At 35.9% G+C, this 19,441-nt stretch overlaps 1 protein-coding gene across 2 annotated transcripts in view; it reads right to left on the reverse strand.

Moving 5' to 3' along the window:
* Positions 1–1,689: 1,689 nt before the first annotated feature.
* Positions 1,690–19,441, reverse strand: part of aclyb (ATP citrate lyase b) — a 47,591-nt gene continuing 29,839 nt past the window's right edge. The window contains exons 18-29 of one of the 2 annotated variants that reach the window (XM_067370296.1): positions 18,101–18,297; positions 16,156–16,237; positions 15,560–15,670; positions 15,262–15,389; positions 14,285–14,378; positions 11,134–11,288; positions 10,857–11,007; positions 10,365–10,508; positions 6,142–6,255; positions 5,964–6,046; positions 3,799–3,875; positions 1,690–2,987 (exon numbers count right to left, since the gene is read on the reverse strand). In XM_067370296.1, the coding sequence (XP_067226397.1) occupies positions 2,893–2,987; positions 3,799–3,875; positions 5,964–6,046; positions 6,142–6,255; positions 10,365–10,508; positions 10,857–11,007; positions 11,134–11,288; positions 14,285–14,378; positions 15,262–15,389; positions 15,560–15,670; positions 16,156–16,237; positions 18,101–18,297 (1,431 nt within the window). In that variant the 3' untranslated portion in view covers positions 1,690–2,892. The remainder of the gene's footprint in view (positions 2,988–3,798; positions 3,876–5,963; positions 6,047–6,141; positions 6,256–10,364; positions 10,509–10,856; positions 11,008–11,133; positions 11,289–14,284; positions 14,379–15,261; positions 15,390–15,559; positions 15,671–16,155; positions 16,238–18,100; positions 18,298–19,441) is intronic. The other variant, XM_067370297.1, reaches the window with a different exon arrangement.

A 19,441-nucleotide genomic window follows, 5' to 3' on the forward strand; every position in this document is an offset into this window, starting at 1 on the left:
TTCAAGAGAACAGAGCATCTATGGAAAAAATTTCATGTGACAAACCAGAGGAACACATACAGACACACAAAAAGGCCAAGCAAAAGTAAAATAATCAAATATACATAAATACATGAAAATAAAATAAATTATAAATGTAATTTTAAAAATAAATAGATAAAAGAAAATTATTGAAAATAGAAACATTGTGTCTGGCTGAACAGTACATTTTACGTCACACGGTGTACAGGAATGATTTGATGAAGGGGTGTTGCCCTCCAAATTCCTCAGATCTTAATGTCTGTAGGATCTTCTGGACTAACAAGTCCAATCGATGTCAACTCCATCTTGCAACTTATAGGACATGAAGTATATGCTTATGTCTTGTTGCCAGTCCAGATACCACAGTACACTGTACTCTTAAAGACCAAGCTTTGGCAGGTCGTCACGGTTTTGGAGGTGCAATGGCAAATGGGGTGCCTGGTTTCCTGCTTTTTGCCATTTTCTTTTTGTTTCCCACCTGTGTCTTCTTTTTTCTTGATCAGACCCTTGTACATTTAAGCCCTTGTTTTTTGTCAGGTCTTTTCCTTTCATTGTTTCATGGTGGATTTCCTTTCATTTCACTCATGCTCTCTAGTTCCTTGTATTTTTGTAATTTTTGCTTAACATGGATCCCACTCACTTTTTAACAGTTCGTCTTGGCTTAAACCTGGGATCATGTTCGTAGTCTGACATCATAAAGTACTATTATAAATTGTGCAGTGTGCACCCGGTTGTAGTTATTTACTGTAAGAAGTCTTGTTTTTGTCTGTAACCATTTGCAAAGTCAGCAAGAGTGTGCTGTCTTGTTTTAAAATCTGTTCAGATTTCATGTATATTCCAGCCTTTATTAATTTAATAAGTGAAGCTCAGAAAACGAGCTTCACTTCATTATGAACGACTATCAGAAGTGAGCCGGCCAGTTTGACAGTTTACTGCCTTCTCACACAATTAAAGGTTTAGTTCACCCAAAAATTAAAATTCTATTACTCACCCTCATGTCATTCTACACCCGTAAGACACCCGTTCATCTTCAGAACACAAATTAAGATATTTTTTGACAAAATCCAATGGCTCAGCGAGGCCTGCATAGCCAGCAAGATCATTTCCTTTGTCAGTGCCCAGAAAGGTACTAAAAACATATTTAAAACGGTTCATGCGAGTACAGTGGTTCAACCTTAATATTATAAAGCGACGAGAATACATTTTGTGTGCCAAAAAACAAAACAACTTTTCAGCAATATCTAGTGATGGATGATTTCAAAACACTGCAATCTTTTGTTTCGAATCAGTAGTTCGGATCACGTATCAAACTGCAAAAGTCACGTGAGCTATTGAAATTCTGAAACACTAATGACGTAACGAAGCCTCATTTACTGAAATCACGTGACTTTGGCGCACCAAACCACTGAGTCAAAAATATTCGTAAAGCTTCGAAGCAGTGTTTTGAAATTGGCCATCGTTAGATATTGTTGAATAAAGTTATTTTGGCGCACAAAAAGTATTCTTGTTGCTTTATAATATTTAGTTTGAACCACTTTTACTTACATGAACCATTTTAAATATGTCTTTAGTAGCTTTCTGGGCATCTGAAAGTGTTAACTGTCTTGCTGGCAATAGAAGCCTAGCCGAGCCATCCGATTTTATCAAAAATATCTTAATTTCTGTTCCGAAGATGAACGAAGGTCTTACGGGTGTAGAATGACATAAAGGTGAGTAATAAATGACAGAATTTTCATTTTTGGGGGAACCCTTTAAGTTCCCAAATCGCAGATTCACAGATTCCAGCTTTGCACTACTTAAAGTAAAGTTAAAACTATTCATTTTATCAATCATTTCCTTTAAACTGCTCATTTTAACAATTTTGTTCAGCTATCTAATTTTTTTCTCAATTTACATTTAAAATTTGATGAACTTTTCTGAATAAAATCCAAAATGTATACAACATGAGCCATTTAAAAACAATATTTAGCTGTATCCATTTCTCCACATTCGTCAACAAATCCTCAGTAAATGCAGCATGTCAGCTTATCCAATTTCTTGCAAGGCATCAACTTGTTAGTGAAGATGCAGTGTCTCTATTAAAATCAGTACACTCACAACATTTAAAAAAATTCTGACATGCACTTCATGTCACTGTTTTTGCAATAAAGAGATCAACCATGTCCAGGGTTGAATGCTGCACAAAATATGAAAATTATATAACACAAATAACCAATAAAGAAATTTATTCTCAAAAATACCATAATTTTGCACATAAAAACAACACAATAGAAGCTGATTTAGTTTCACTTTTCCCAAATAGTGATAAATGTGCACTTAGCAGTTTGCTTTCTCAAGGTTCAGTGCGAAAGGATTTTTGTTTTAGAACAGTGGGAAGTCATGCATAACCACGCTTCGCCCTTTCTCTAATCACATTTCAAAGTGCTTATAGATCTTATTACAAACTCTGTTGAGACTAAAAAACTTAAATATATATGCTAACATAACAGTTAATACTTGAGAGTATGCAGTAGAATTTGGTGCTTTGGATCTACAGACTGTGTTGTCTTCATTCAGTTTCAGACTATTAAAACTCACAGCCTGAAGACCCATTAATGATACAACATTTGTTAATTTTAACCAAAGCAAAGGAAGGTTCGTGGTAGTGTTAGAAATGTTATGGCCAGTAGCATTGTACAGTAAAAATTAAGTTTGCTTTATAAGCAGCTGTTTTAAAATTAAATTGAGAATTGTCATGCTTTGCAAAAGTTACCTAATCCTCTCAGTATTTTGCTAGTGTATCTCTTTGGTTATGACTGAATAATTTACCCCTCCCTTTTCCACTATGGTGAAGTACTAAAATAGACATGTTTCCACATTTTGGTTCCAGGTTTACATAGACATGTGCTCAGGAAGTACATAGGAGATATCATCCCACGGGTGGCGGTAGAGACCCTGCTTCAGACGTTTCTGGTCCAGATAGTGACCTGTTGGATTGACAGTGAAAACAAATATGAAGAAAAAAAAAAAAAACAAACATAAAATGTAACTTTTTTTACATACCCTGACCCACACAAATTATATACACTCCCCCCAGGCTGCAATTTTCACACAAATATATTTGTCTTTTGGTGTCCAAAACAGAAATCAATTAAAGTTGTCGCATTCATGCCATGTTGTAATTGCCGTAATTACTAAATGCCAACTTGTGATGTTCTACTCGCAGCTTTTCAAGTCCTAAGACTCAGAATTACGCATTTCTATGGTAAAAACTACGGCAATTGATCTATTTTGAGTAAATAAACAAAACCACAATACGTCAATTACCATTTGCAAAAGCCTTAAATAAACTTAGTTCAGTAAACCTGTAGTATTTAGCAGGATATAAGATGTAATCAACTGTACTAGCTATATTCAGCTGTATTGCATGTCTTTCGTTTATTTTTTAAATGATTCTTGCATTCTTAAGACATGAGCAATAGCTAATTATAGAAGTTAATGAATAGAAATATTATGAAATAACTACTTAAATACATTTTACAGCTGAAGCCACAGTCATTTCGAGTGTTTGTGCATGATGTCACAGTTGTCAAGTAGTACAAGTCAGATCTCTCAGAAAATTCACAGTTTACAAGGTAATTACCTGAATTGGACGTGAATGCTTTTTACAAGTCGGAATCTCATAATTACAGTAATTCCAACATGGCGTGAAAGCACCTTTTTCCCCAGCAGATCTTAAGTTTTAGAATGGATGCGAATGTAAGTGTCTGAACAGTGAAGTGTGATTTAGTGGTTTACCGATGAAACCAATGCTGCGTCCCAGAACGAAGATTCCATTGAGAGTACCAATCTCAATGAACTCATCTGCCTCATCCCTGCAACACATAATCGGCTCTCATAAACATATTCAGTTTAGATGCATGATCCATACAATGAAATTCAATAAATGTCACATAACTACAACCCCATTTTCAGAAGAGTTGGGACAATTTTTAAAATGCAATAAAATTAAGAATTTGTGATTTGGTAATTCTCTTTAACCTATATTTAACTGATAAAAGTACAAAGAAAATATTTTCAGACAAACTTGTATATAAACACATTTTGATTTTGATGGCTGCAACACACTCCAAAAAACTTGGGACAGAGGTATAGCAGAATCTGATTTTACTAAGTGCAACATTACAATAAACCAGTCAGATTTATGGGACAAGTTAACAGTTTATGTCAAGTTTAGGCTTACAACTAGGGTTAGGTGCTTCTATATCAGTGTTATTCAGCTATCATTTCCCTCTGATTTTAGGAATAACTTACGGGTAGGGTTAGGTTTAGGGGTAGAGTCATGTTAAGGCCATACATTCTCAATTTTTACAGTTTTTACAGATCTGGACTGCAGGCAGGCAAGTCAAACAGATCCACTCTACAGTGTAGAGCAGTGGTATTCAAATGGCAAACCACAGTCTCCACTTGGTTCCATCTGGACCGTGGGACATAATTGCGTTTCTACAGTTTAAAGTGAACAGCGCATAAAAACAATGCTCAGGGTCATTAACGGTAATGATCATTCAGCGCTACATCCTCTAATATTTTTTATCTAGAGTCAACCGTTCTTCATTCAAGCCCTTTCCGCTCGTGCATTGCTTCTCTCTCCTGCTAAATACATAAAGCACCACATTAAGAGCTGCTGATGATACGCAGCAAAAAATGCAGCATAAAATGCAGCAAAAACAATTATTTTTATCTGTCCTACAGATGACTCCGACCGTTTAGCTAAACCAGGTTTATGACAAGGTAATGTGTGGTGCCTTCAGATACATTTAGCATTATTAATCAGCATATTAAGAGTATTTCATAATAAGCAATGTTATAATTTGGAAAATTATTTAGAGATGGCAAGGGAAGACAAAAAAAAATGAAATTACTAGTTAACTTTGTCCTCATGATGAGAATTTAGATTTTTAGATTATGTACATTGCATGTTTTAGTTTATTACTTCGAGCAAAATATAAAAATGGTCCATACTTTGCTTAAGAGGTAAACCCTGCCCCCCAGTAGGTTTTCTCAGTCCCAAGGCCTTCTATGTGCCATACACGTAGGTCTAAAAAAACAAAACAAAAAAGCCTTCTAAAACATCTGATCTAATCTTTTTATATTAATATCCAACTTGGAGATTTATTTTTGGTAAATATTGCAAAAAATTCTTAAACATCACGACTTTGGCTCTTGGGGACTTTGATTACTATTTTGAGTTTTTGGGATGTTTTCTTTTACAAACTACTACGGCTGCCCCGATGGTAAAGTATAACTGTTACAAAAATTATTGTCTGGACCTTGGCAGGGAAGGTAATACAGAGACCAGACCTCTTGGAACTTCAGTTGAACAACCCTAATGTAAAGTGTCTAAGAAACGACTCTGTTGTAGCACATGCAGAATGAGGCCTGGCATTGTCTTGATTCCCAGGAAAGATGTCATTATGATTACAGTATGTCTCTGTACAATCCCAGTATACACCTCCATGTCAATGGTACCTTCACACATATATAAGTCACAAATGCCATTTGCACTGATGTACCTCCATACCATGACAGTTTGAAAGTCTGGATGGTCCCTTTGGTCTTCAGGACTGAGAACTCAATGTCCTTTTTCCCAAAATCAAGCTGAAATGTGGACTCATCTGACCACAGAACACTTTTCCACTGTCTTTTGGACTATCTGAGATGAGCTTTGGCCCAGAGAAATCAGTGGCATCTCTGCACAGAATTGATGTATAGTTATCTCCTTGTGCAACAGAGATTCAAGTTGCATTTCTTGAATCCAAGCGACTGCCCAATGAAAATCACAATTTTAAAACTCCCTGATATTTCTGTGTTTTCCATGACTGTAGGAATCCTGGCACTGGAAAGATTTAGGGAATGGAGCTCAATTCATAATACATTTAAATACAATACTCTTTTTGACTTACCGTGTGAATCCACCACATGTTCTTAGTAGGTCGACAAAAGCCACACCAATAAAACCATCAACGTTTAGAATAAGGTTGGGTTTCTGCAGAGAGCGAAAGAGATTTTAATATCAGCATCACAAGAAATGATCACGCAACTAAATATACATGTATTAAATGGCATCAGTAATAATGTCACCTTTGAGGTTGTGATCTTCTCTACATCGAGGGCATAGTCCAGTAACTGTGTTGATGGGAAATGCTGCTTCACAAAGTCCTTCAGGATCTGTACCCTCATATCAGGGTTATTGATCTGTCAACCCCCCCCCAAAAAAACAAAAATTTTATAACTTTATCTACTTTTAAATGTTGATTGCATAGACTTTCAATGGATGGACAAAAATGATGAGAGAATATTACAAATATCTTTGTGTTCAATAGATGAATGGAAGTCTTATTGGTTTGGACTGGAACTTACGACATAAGGGTGAGTAAATGATGACAGGATTTTATTTTGGGTATTTTGGGTGAACAGATTTGGGGGTTTTCAAAGGATTTCTAAAAAAAATATTATGCCAAATTCATAGATTTTTTTCAACAACATTCATTGACATTTTTCCCTTCATTATTATATAAGGACCGCTGTATTGACCTGAATTTTTTTTTTTTACTCAAGCTGGCCTCATCTGACCCTTTTCTTAGCCTTCAGTGAACATTATGGTAATAGTCTGTTTTGATTTTTTTAAAGAAAATCACCATCTTCACAAAGTACCTCCATAAATGGAATAGAAGACAGTCTTCCTCACTCCCACGGGGCATTCTTAATACCTGGTGATGCCTTTTCAAGTTGACCAACTGTCTTCTGACTTAAATTTTGGTCTGTTGCTCACACAAAGCTACTGTTTGACTTGGGATGTTGAAACTACTTTTATGATGCCTTTTTTGGTTTATGGAATTTTTCCTTTAAACACTAGGCTGCGGATTTACAAACAGCATGCACCAGCACAAACCCTCTTTTGGCATTAAAAAACTGCTGTCAGTTATTTTTTGTGGCTGACGTTTTTGCATTTGTGGCTGACGTTATTGCATTATTGCATATCAGACTGATTCAAATCTACTGGTATTTCGCAATCATTTAATGCCCCCAAAAGTGTGTCTTAGGGTGCGTTCACACTTGTAGTTCGGTTCGTTTGGTTCATTTGGTCCGGACCAAAGAAGAAAAAAAAACATTTAGTCCTGGTCCGGTTAGCATTCACATTGGCAATTTTATCACCGAACCAAAAGATACCGAACCTTTAGGCATAGGGATACATTCACAACGTGATTGGTCGGATTTTATGATGATGTTTTATGATGTATTTTGCCTATATTTTGAGACGGAACTTACCGAACATTCAAAACAATGCTGTTTTCTGAGGTAAATGCCCTCGTTGTGTGTGCGTAGCCTGCATGTGATGGTATTTTTGCCAGCTGGGAACTCGTGAAGAGCTTATAAAATGTGTAAAGTAGTAAAAACAGCGGCGGGAATCCATCCGTCACACACACAAATGATCTGCTGCGTGGAGACGCGCGTCTGATGCCTGTGATGGGCAAACTCGCAACTATGACAAGAAAAACAGACATGCGTGAGGATTCTGTCCTTTTTAGGGTCTCGTCTTCCTGTTTTTGGTTCGGTTACATGTCTTTGGTCCGTGTTGCGTTCATATATCATTCAAACCGCACCAGAGTTCGTTTGAAAGCGGACCGAGACCCATCTTTTCAGCGGCCTCGGTCCGCTTGTTTGGTGCGCACCAGGGTTCGGATGGCAGCGTTCACATATGTTCAAATGAACTGCACTATCCGAGCAATCGCACCAGGGTTCGTTTTAATCGAACCAAACATGACAAGTGTGAACGCACCCTTAAACCATTCTGTGCTTTACAAGGCTATGAAAGTTGCCGTAGGAGGATGTGCTGCAGAAAACAGAGATTGCGGTCTCACATTAATATGTCCTGTTTAGTAAATCTGGGCCTAAAATCAAGTGTTCCAGTGCATCCCTAGAAAACGTCTAAGGTTACAACTGTAAACATGGTTACCTGAGAAGGAGAACAAGACACTGCATCTTGGATTGACACTATGGGGAACACAATCAGTGTGACCGGTGTCTGAAGCACATGTAAACACACGGCAATAAATCATTGGCAAACAGCAGTCCATGAAGTCACAGAGCTCCAAAGGCAGAGCTCCAAAGAATAAAATGGCTCAGCTATGACAGCCTCTTTTCACTTGAAACAGCTCTTAATGAATGATTGCCACAGGGAGAAATGTTTTAACTGCGACCTTGGCCATTACCACTAACTCAGGGTGGAGATGCCACAGGGAGAACATTTTTTAACTACAACCCTGGCCATTACCACTACCTCAGGGGGGAGATGCCACAGGGAGAACATTTTTAACTACAACCCTGGCCATTATACATACATACATACAAAAGCCTGCAGTACAAGAATGGCATATATTCTTAGATGCAAAAGATTCTTGCAATAAACTCTACCCCTTGGAAAACCGCAGGGGAGCTGCAGCTCTACATATTTACCCCAAGACAATTAGGGAAGAGTGCTTACACCCTACTTGCATTCTTCTGGTCTATGTATCCCTGCCTCTGCTGAATTATTTTTATCTCCGGTGGGGATAAAAAAAAATATCCCCCCTAATGCTACTCCACAAACAACCAACAGAGCATATAAAATACCAAAATTAAAAATATTATTTTAAAACATTGCCAAGAAAAACGCTGCATTTATATAGAACTGTCTCTTTACGACCACAACAAACGGGACACTTTTCAGACGCGCATTTTCACAAATCGCACCCTGCGTGCATGCATAAGACATAAGATTAAGAGTGGACATTATACTAATTTTAATACAATAGCTGATATCAGTTATTAGTATGCTCACAGAGGGTTTTTTCTTTTATCTCACAGATTTGAGAATCATACTGACCAGATATTGGCCCACACTGGACATTATGAATGAATATAATGGCGAGATCACTGACTGGAAGCAGGAAGGTTTTTTTTTTTCTCTAGTGCAAAGAAACACCAGACACCTTGGAATGCCAGTTAAGTGATGTTCACTTGTATCTTTGAACAGGATTTATTTCAGGTAAAACTCTATATCAAAATGTGCCCTCATTTATTCAAAATGTGTTTCATTTATACTAACTATATTCTGAATAAACTACAAAAAAACTACTTTGATTCTTTAGTTTTTTCTCACATAGCCTATACTGACTGAAAGGGCTCATTATGCGGGTCTTTTCTTCTCAGGTGTGAATCACAGCACTATTCATGAAGATTCACACCTCCCACACACTGTCTTTCTTGACAAAAAGTGTCTTAAAAATGTAAATCAATATATTGTTTTATATGAACGAGTAGGCAGGATCATTTTTACATCATTTTAAGCTAAAACTCTAGTCTACAACCTCCAATACCCAGGAGTCTCGTAAACACATATTTAATACTTGTTTGTGGCCGTATTTCAGTGACTTAAGTTTTTAGTTTTTTTCAATAACCATGTATAAACGTTACTCTCAAAAATACAAACATGTACATACATGTTGCTCACATATTATGGTAGCCTAGTTTGTGCTGAATACAGTGTAATGACACTTTTGCCATCAATATGTTTATGAACAACTGAAAAAAGCACAAATGTCAGGCCATGTCAAAACTTCTCCAGGGCCCCAAAAATCCTCAGACTCCAGAGGGTTAACTCTATCTGCAATTAATTCCTCAGAATTAGACATTCCACATTAATCAGTTTCTTTTCATCCCTTTTATTTTTTAAGATTAGAAACCAAAATTAAAGCATTAGAGCTAGCAGGAGGAATCCTGAAAGGGAAAGGACTTCCCATTAGACTCCTCCCATGCTCCGCGACTGATCCAACCTTGCCGCTATGGTGGCTGTGGGACCCAAAATGCAGAGTGTAAGCGCTCAACTCTCATCCCTCGAGAGAGTCAAGCATAAGTGGAGCTTCTCACCGCAACCACATAACATCATGTATTCAACTCCTCCGAGAGACGAATGTGCTATTCTTATAACTCTCGAGAATCAAGTTGTAACAGTCTGCTACCATGAATGCATTGCTATGAGTGCCTTCAACTCCCTCAAGAGAGAGCGCTCCATGTGTTACGTAATGGACTGCGGTTTGCCAATGGTTTATTGGTGTTTACACATGCTTCAGACACACGTCACGCTGATGGCATTCCCCATAACGTCAATCCAGTGTTGAGTTCCACTTCGAAAGGGAACTGAAAATTATGTTACATGCAATAATAAATTAAAGCGTTTCGGTGTAAGATTTTTATCCTGATATCCCTTTATATAAGTAATCTGGTCTCATGCAGTGTGTTTATTTGTATTTGTGAGTATTTACTGATTTAACTCGGTGCCCAATGCCCATAATAAGCATGCCATCTTTCTTCATCTTGTTGACAAACTCCATGGGCAGCAGGCCACTGTCAAATGCTTTACTGAACTGTTTAGCAGCTGCGTCCAGAGCACCACCGAATCTATCTCCCTGCAGAAAAGGAAAAAACAGTTAAGTCTCAGCTTAAATATAACATTCTTTTTTAAAAATTACTATATTTCTCAACTGTTTCTCATCATACTAATGTTAAATATCATATATAAAATAATTATGGAATATATAATTAAATGTTCTCTTAATATTTAATGGTTGTAATATTACTTTTAAATCAACAACAGATATTAATAAATATAAGCAAAATCAAATATGGCCTGAAAAAGGCTGTTTGCTCATATTTCATATTTGATATGAGGTTACTGAATTCTTGTTCTTGCCAGACAGTAGCAGAACCGGTTTAGTTAGTAAAGCTGTAGTCATGTGTACAGTGACTGATCTTACTATCGTCAGAAGTCCAGAGGTCAGACTGGACACCAGGTCTTTACCGGCACGAGCACACACAATGGTGTTATGAGCACCAGATACAGCCGGCCCGTGATCCGCAGTCACCATCAAACACATCTCAATGAACTGACATGCATAACGTGGTAATCTGTTAAAAACACACATGCACTTATGTTTCTAAGCCAGAACTTTATGCAAGTAGACAAATACTTGGTCAATGCCTTTCAATATAAATATAAATATCTACATAATGAAGGAATTTTACTTAACAAACCTCCTCTGGAACCACAGCAGGCCTAGCACTCCTCCTAGGCCCATTTCCTCTTTGAACACCTCTGTGATGGGCATACCAGCATATATGAGCTCCTGGCCCCTTTCATCGCAGATACTAGTCATGAACGATGCAGGTTTTCGAATCAACCCCAGCTCCTACACACACACACACAGCTCAGATACAACTTGAAAAATTGGCTAAATATCTACTAACATTTAAATATCCTCCTATTTACTTTGCATTTTAGCAGCCAGCAATTTTCAGTGTCCTCAATTTTATAACGATTCGAGACATGCAGGGTTCCCATCCAATTTCTCCACATGAATGTGAAACTACATTATGCACACATTATCTAGAGGAAACCCACCCTTATTGTGTCACAGAGCAACTTTATGACCTCCTTGTTTTTAAATAATGAATGAGCAAAATAACTCACACAATAACCCCTTTAACACATACACTCTTTAATGGTAAATTACCATTACGAAATTATGTGTGAACAGGACCTTTTCAAAAATACCAGTAAATCGGTTTTGGAATTTTCCTGATATGAGAAATTGTAACATTACCAGTAAATTACAGGTATGATGCTGAGTGTGGACAAAGACTTAAGATTACCAGTATGAGCACTACAAGGGCAGAACGTGCCATCGTAAGAAGTCTGCTTTGGGCCAATCATAAAGCTCAGTTGGAGCTGTTTACCATAAGTTCCATTGCTTTTAATTGTTTTTTTCTATGTAAATGTGATAGACGAACATCTGACTGTTGCACATCCTGTGCTTGAGACCCTGCCTTTTCCATTCATCAGTGCTGAGGCTCCGCAGTGATTGCATACTAGTAACTGCAATTCTATAGTAACTATTATGCATCTAGTGTTTTTAAGAGCAAAACCAAAATCTGTGTGATCATCTCTTTTGGCCAGTAACTCAGAAGTATAAAAAGAAAGAAAGAAAAAAAAAAACTATAGTATTCAATTTGGACAGATAGTGAAACTAAAGCGCTTTTCTTTATCCAGGTGGATGAAGAAAACGTCTCAGCATTTTAAGGTGGTTTCTGATAATAAAAATAAAAATAAAGTTTTTTTTGATATTCTGAACGAGAGTGTGTTCTTGATTCCCATCATACCAACAGCAACACTACAGGACATTGCACATCATACAGTACCTGTCAAAAGTTTGGAAACATTGAAATGTTTTAATGCTTTTGAAAGAAGTTTCTTATACGCACCAAGACTGCAATTATTTAATCAAAAATCTAGTAAAAACTGTAATATGGTGAAATATTACTATTAAAAATAATTGTTTTCTATTTTAGTTTAAAAATGTAATTTATTCCTGTGATGGCAAAGCTGAGTTTTCAGCATCATTACTCCAGTCTTCTTTCACATGATCCTTCAGAAATCATTTTAATATGCTGATTTGCTGCTCAAGAAATATTTGTTATTATGATTATCAATGTTGAAAACAAAAATATTGATAATGCTGATTAACATTTTTTGTGGAAACAATTATACCATTCAAACATTTTTAGTAAGATTAAAATGAGAAATTAATACTTTAAGGATGCATTCTATTGATCAAAAGTGACAATGAAGACATTTATAATGTTACAAAAGATTTCTATTTAATAAATGCAAATAAATAGGGCTGGGTATCGTTCAAAAGTTTCGATATCGATACTGATACCTTGAATTCTATACTGATTCCTGAACGACACCTTTTTCAATACTAATTTTATGAAATCTGTTTTAACAAGATTACATTACCTCAAAAAAATGTTTGGTTTTATATTTTTAAGTTTGTTGACTTTTTTTTTTTTTTTGATCTCCTGTGCCACTGCACAAAGGGATAAAAAAGCACAAATAAACAAAATGTAACCAACACAATAAATCAGTGCAAAGAGTTTTAATAAAGTTCAAATAGTTTTCAATGCAAAATGAACAGTTTCAAGTCAGTAGGCTATGTGAGGCTCAATGCAGATCTTTAAATTACTCACCAATTGTTCTTCTTCAAAAAATGAATTAATTATTACAGTATATATATAGCATGTCTGCTTTTTCAGGAGACATCAGTTGAAAATTTACACTCTGAGGGTGTGGATGATGCTTGCACAAAGTGGCAGTATCAGGACAACACTGATACCCCTTTTCCATCAGAACTGTTCGTGTTCTGGAGCCAGAGCCTATGCTCATACAGGGGAAATGGGGCTCATGAACCGGCCGCGTGTTTCCATAGACTTGAGGAACGAACGCTGATGTAATCTTTCTGTGTGTTGTACCTGCCCATAATTAAGTCTAAAAAGCTGTGCATCCGGCTGTTTATGCAGGCAGTGTGGCACTGCTGTTTTGCTGTTCACAATATCTGGAGTGACTGTAGTGAACCGGCTGCTCGCATAAACAGCCAGTACTCTCGCCCGTTCTTTTCGGAGATAAACTGAAAGTGAAACTGTTGATTCACTCGCTCTCTCACACATAGGGTCTCTCGCGTGCATATTTTTATATATTTAGATATAAATAACAATGTAGTGCAACGTTATTACATTGCTCGAGACAGCGACAGCATTTCTCTGCCCCCTCTCCCCAGCTCCGTTCAGAGGTATCGAAATTTGGTACCAAATGACAAAACAATTTTCGATACTCGATAGTATCGAGGCAATTCGGTCGGTACCTAAAAAGTATTGAATTCAATACCCAGCCCTACAAATAAATGCTGTTCATTGAACTTTCTATTCATCAAAGAATACTGGGAAAAGTATGACCATTTCCAACAATATTATGCAATATTTCAACATTGATAATAATAATAAAAAATGTTACCTGAACAACAAATCAGTATATCAGATTGATTTTGAAGGGTCATGTGACAAAAGATTGAAGTACTGATGCTGAAAATTCATCTTTGCCATCACAGGAAAAAATTACATTTAAAAAATATTCATTTAGAATACAGTTCTTTTCATTTGTAATAATATTCACAATAATTAGGTTTTCACTGTATTTTTGACTAAATAAATGCAGCCTTGGCGAGAATAAGGCTGTAAAAAAAATAAAAAAAAACATGTAATGTTTTCAAACTTTTGACAGGGACTGTACATAATACTACAAGCAAAAAAATCATAATGTACAGAAATAAAGCAATAATGCAGGTCTTACTCTTGCCCAGGAGTAATCCATCGGGACAGTAGGAGGAGGAACTTCCTGTGCTGGAACAATGATTCCGTTTGCGACAAGGTCATCATACACAAACCTTCCCAACAAAATAGAGAAAGTTAACAAAATAGTTGAAGCATTAAAAGGGTAAATGCTTTAATGCATTAAATATGGGTATTAATTAAAATTGCTGGAATACATTTACAAAATGTAACATTTATCTGACAATAAATCAAATTTTTTTACTAGGGGTGGGAAATTTAACCAAAAAAAATTATGATTACTATGATAATTTCATAATATTTTGTTCGATTACGATATATATATATATAAAAAAAAAAAAACGAATGAAAAAAACTGTCCTCTTGAAAACTTCAAACATAACAGCAGACCTACTGCAAATTTGGTAAATAATTTTTTTTTAATTTAAACAATCATGAACATTTCAAGGAAACAAATATTTATTTAAAAAAAAATACTATTTTAATTCTGAGATTCAGTGAATTCATTTAGTGAAGGATTCATCAGACTGATCCAAACCAGTAACATGAGTAAAAATGATTCAATAAAAGAACCAGCTCAAATGAGTCATTTGTTCATGAATCTTTTTGCACTGTTTTTGTTTTTAAGCGAGTGAAGGAACAACTCAATTCAATTTAGACTGCAAACTTTAATTACAAAAACATCTATTTAGGTGTTCTTATGCTGTGGCACTGGACGTCATAACCGTGATAGAAACAAAAAATTTGTACCCGTTTATAATTTTAAATGGTATATTATCGACCCCTATTGAATACTAAGCAAATCATCACATGCACCTACAATGCCTTGAAATTGTAGTGTTTAGGTAAATTATAAATTAGTGAAAAAAATTCTGTCGTTATTGTAAATGTTTTTTGATGGCAAAACAATTTCAACTCATAACTGTAACTTATTTCTCAAATTAAGTGGTCTGAATACTTCTTCAATCTGTTACTCACTTGATAACATCACCCAATTCATCAAAGCCGTTGGGCACAAATGCACCTGCTTCCTGCAGTGCTTGATTTTTGGCCACAGCGGTCTCTGACGCTTGATTTGCACATGCTCCCGCATGGCCAAACTGCACCTAAAACATTTCATTTAACACAATACTATGTTAACAGGTAATACGGTAATATGCTAACTTGGTTAGGTAATCCCAACACTAAAAGTAGGAGAATAACATGGGCTGAGGGTGCCAATTGGGCAAGGGCCAGTATAAAAAAAAGTGTCTCTAAAGCCATTTAAAAGATGTACCTCAGATGAGAACATGGTGGCACACGTTCCAATACACCAGCACACAACTGGCTTTGTGATTCTGCCGTCTACAATGCCCTGGCAGATGTTATACTCCTCTGTGCCTCCGATCTAAAAGACAGCACACACAATATCATAAGTTATAACTCTGTATACAGAATACTTACGAAAAATATTTAGAAAAAGAACAGAACACCAGTGGATTTTACATGAACATGTTAACAAATCTGTCCATTTTTACAGACATACATCTCAATGAGAAATAAAGGATTGGGGGTGAATCATTTTAAATGAGATTAAACTGAAAATATGCAAAAGTCAGAACACCTTGTTGGATTTTCTTGGTATATGTCTATGGTAATCATTTATTGGTGATTTTTTGGTGAGTTTTTTTTTTTAAAGCGGTCATGAAATGCATTTTCAGTTCAAAATATGAACATTCTACATTGTTGCACACTCATCTGTCCATCCAAGACAACTGAGTAGTTTAAGCATTTAATAGATACAAATCCATGTAAATATCACATTTATGTAAAAATGCCTTTTTATTCCATAAATTGTGGTTAAAGGTGCTCAAATCTTTCTTATGATCTCACCTCTCCCAGAATGACAATCATCTTTACACCTGGAGTGTCCTGATATCTGAGCACATGGTCCATGAATGTAGAGCCTGGAAATCTGAGGATGAGAGTGACACAGTAGTCATCTTAGTTGCTGATCTGTTTATTAGCTCAATTAAAGGGTTAGTTCACCCAAAAATTAAAATAATGTCATTTATTACTCACCCTCATGTCGTTCTACACCTGTAAGGCCTTTGTTCATCTTTGGAACACTAATTAAGATATTTTGATTAAATCTGAAGGGTCAGGGAGGCCTCTATAGACAGCAATGCCATTGTAAATCTCAAGATTGATAAAGCTACAAAAACATATTTAAAATAGTTCATGTGAGTTCGGTGGTTCTACCTTAGTATTATAAAGCTACGAGAATACTTTTTGTGTGCCAAAAAAACAAAATGACGACTTTGACAATATCTCATGATGGCCGATTTCAAAACGCTGCTTCTGAGCTTTACGAATCGAATCAGTGGTTCAGAGCGCCAAAGTCACGTGATTTCAGCAGTTTAGTCGTTTGATGGGAGATCCGAATCACTGATTCGTTTCGTAATGCTCTGACGCAGTGTTTTGAAATTAGCCCATCACAATATATTTTGAAAAGTCGTTATTTTGTTTTTTTGCCGCACAAAAAGTATTCTCGTCGTTAAATATGTTTTTAGTAGCTTTATGGATTTTGAGATTTACAAAGGCATTGCTGTCTATAGAGGCCTCACTGAGCCATCAGATTTAAATCAAAAATCTTAATTTGTGTTCCGAAGATAAATGAAAGGTCTTACGGGTGTGGAACGACATGAGGGTGAGTAATAAATTACATTATTTTCATTTTTGGGTGAACTAACCCTTAAGTAATAATTAGTACTTTCTGATTCCTGGTTTAATTGAGCTTACCAACTTTTCAAGAGCGGGTTCCCTATTTACTGTATGTTGGTCAAACAAAATTATGACGCGAGTCAGATTGCTGATGTACCTGATGATTTTGGAATAAATTACTTGAAATGCAGTTTATAATAGTTTATCATCATGCAAAAATCAAAAAGCACATGATTTCATATCAGGTTGTTATGCTGAAACACTAAGTTTAACTATAGAAGATGAGAAAACAGTAAAATTACAGGGGAAAATCTACCAAAGTGGTAGATTCTTAAACATTGAAATTAACACAGGACAAATGTGTAACGAATGCGCTACAGATGCAAAAACGGGTGGGTTTTTTTGTGTGTTTTTCTTAAAATTCCGTTTACTTCGGCTGCATGTCATGTTATTTATTACAGAGATGCTGAAACCAGAGATTCACACAGGATTCCATTCAGAATACTTCTGTTCTTGAAATTAAAAACAAATAATCCACGCATAAGATGAAAAAAAGAAAAAAAAAAGAAATTAAAAATCACAGAATGTCTAAATTGAATGTTTAAAATCAAAGAAGGTCAATGTCATAATGCCAAGTTGATCGTTGCCTTTTTGAGGGATTTTGGGAAGAAATAACTGATGTCCCTCGCATATGCAGATTGATATCTAAAAGCTTTTCTCATTTTTCTTCTTCACACTAATGTTTAGATATGTAATAGAATAAAACACCTATAACAATGTGAACTAGGTAGATTCGCTAATTACCTTAAAAGCCCTTAGATATGCCGTCCGTTTATATTGCTGTTAATACTTTCTCTGACAAGCGGATGCAATGAGACCAGTTTTCTGGTTTGGTCATGTGACATTCAACATATATACCCTATTAACTAGCCCCTTTGGACACCTAGTATTCAAATTGCATGTGCCACAACAACACATTATTACCATAGTTAAAAGAATTTGTCAGACAAAGCAGTGGTTTTTCAAGCAGTGATTTGATTGGCTATTTGGACTGTCAGTCATTTATTTGTCATAAGGTCAATTTCCAAAGGACAGGACATTTTCTGTTTGTTACCTGTCTCCTCCAATAGCAACTCCTTCATAAACACCGTCTGTTGTGTGTGAGATGATGTTGTTGAGTTCATTAGACATCCCTCCTGAGCGGGACACATACGCCACGCTGCCTGGCCTGTACAGCTTTGATGCCAGGATATTGTCAAGCATTCCGCCTGTGTTCCCGATCTTAAAGCAGCCTGGCTTTATACCACCAACCTAAAACACACACAGTGATAGAATCTCATGAAAAAACAAATATTTTGCATAAAGAAAATTAAGGACCATTTTAAGACCATTACTACACTCCCATGGATGTTTGTATGGAATTTTGAGTTTGTTTGTTACTCTCATTTTTATCAGTGGTGATTCTCATTAGATGCCTGTTATTGCAATACAGGTAAAGATGTGCAATGCTACCAGTTTTCATAAATCAACTAATCTGAGTATTGTCTGAACAACTAGTTGGGTGTATATAAATAAATAGGTTATGTCATGTTCAGACCCCAATTAGTATGTTCGGGAATAACAGACAATGACAGACATATAATATCTAATATTGATATTCAGCTATAAACACATGCATAAACATATATGCATTGCTGCATGAAAGTTTGTGAACCCCTTGCAGAATCTGTAAAAATGTGAAAATGTTTTACAAAATAAGAGAAATCATACAAAATGATATTTACTACTGTCCTGAGTAAGATATTTTACATAAAAGATGTTTACATATAATTCACAAGACCAAAGAAATAGCTGAATTTATTAAAATGAAATAAAAACTTTTTGAATTCGAAGATCAAGGTTAATTGTACTTAATCTGACTTCCGGGAAACATGTAAGTATCTTCTGTTGCTCCCGAAGGGCAGTACTAAATGGAAAAAGATTGATATTTAAACTAAATAAGAAAAATTTGGACTTCTTCATCCTGTTCAAAAGTTTTCCCCCCCCGGGTCTTAATGCATTGTGTTTCCTTCTGGAGCATCAGTGAATGTTTGAACCTTTTTTAATAGTTGTGTTTGAGTCCCTCAGTCATCCTCAGTGTGAAAAGATGGATCTCAAAATCATAGTCACTGCTGGAAAGGGGTTCAAATTTGCAAAAGATGCTGGAAAACTGAAGAATCTGCAGGACCTGGAGGATTTTTCTGAAGAACAGAGCTCAGTTCAACTGCTCAGGACAAACAAGGGACTCATGAACAACCATCACAAAAGAAACAAACGGTCGTAGATCATCCAGGTAACCACACAGTATTATGAATTAATGGTTCACAAACTTTTGAATGGGGTCATTTTAATAAATTCAGCTATTTTTTTTGTCTTGAGAATTATATGTAAACATATTTTATGTAAAATATCTTAC

Source organism: Chanodichthys erythropterus, chromosome 19, assembly GCF_024489055.1.
Source record: "Chanodichthys erythropterus isolate Z2021 chromosome 19, ASM2448905v1, whole genome shotgun sequence".
NCBI classification, from domain to species: domain Eukaryota; kingdom Metazoa; phylum Chordata; class Actinopteri; order Cypriniformes; family Xenocyprididae; genus Chanodichthys; species Chanodichthys erythropterus.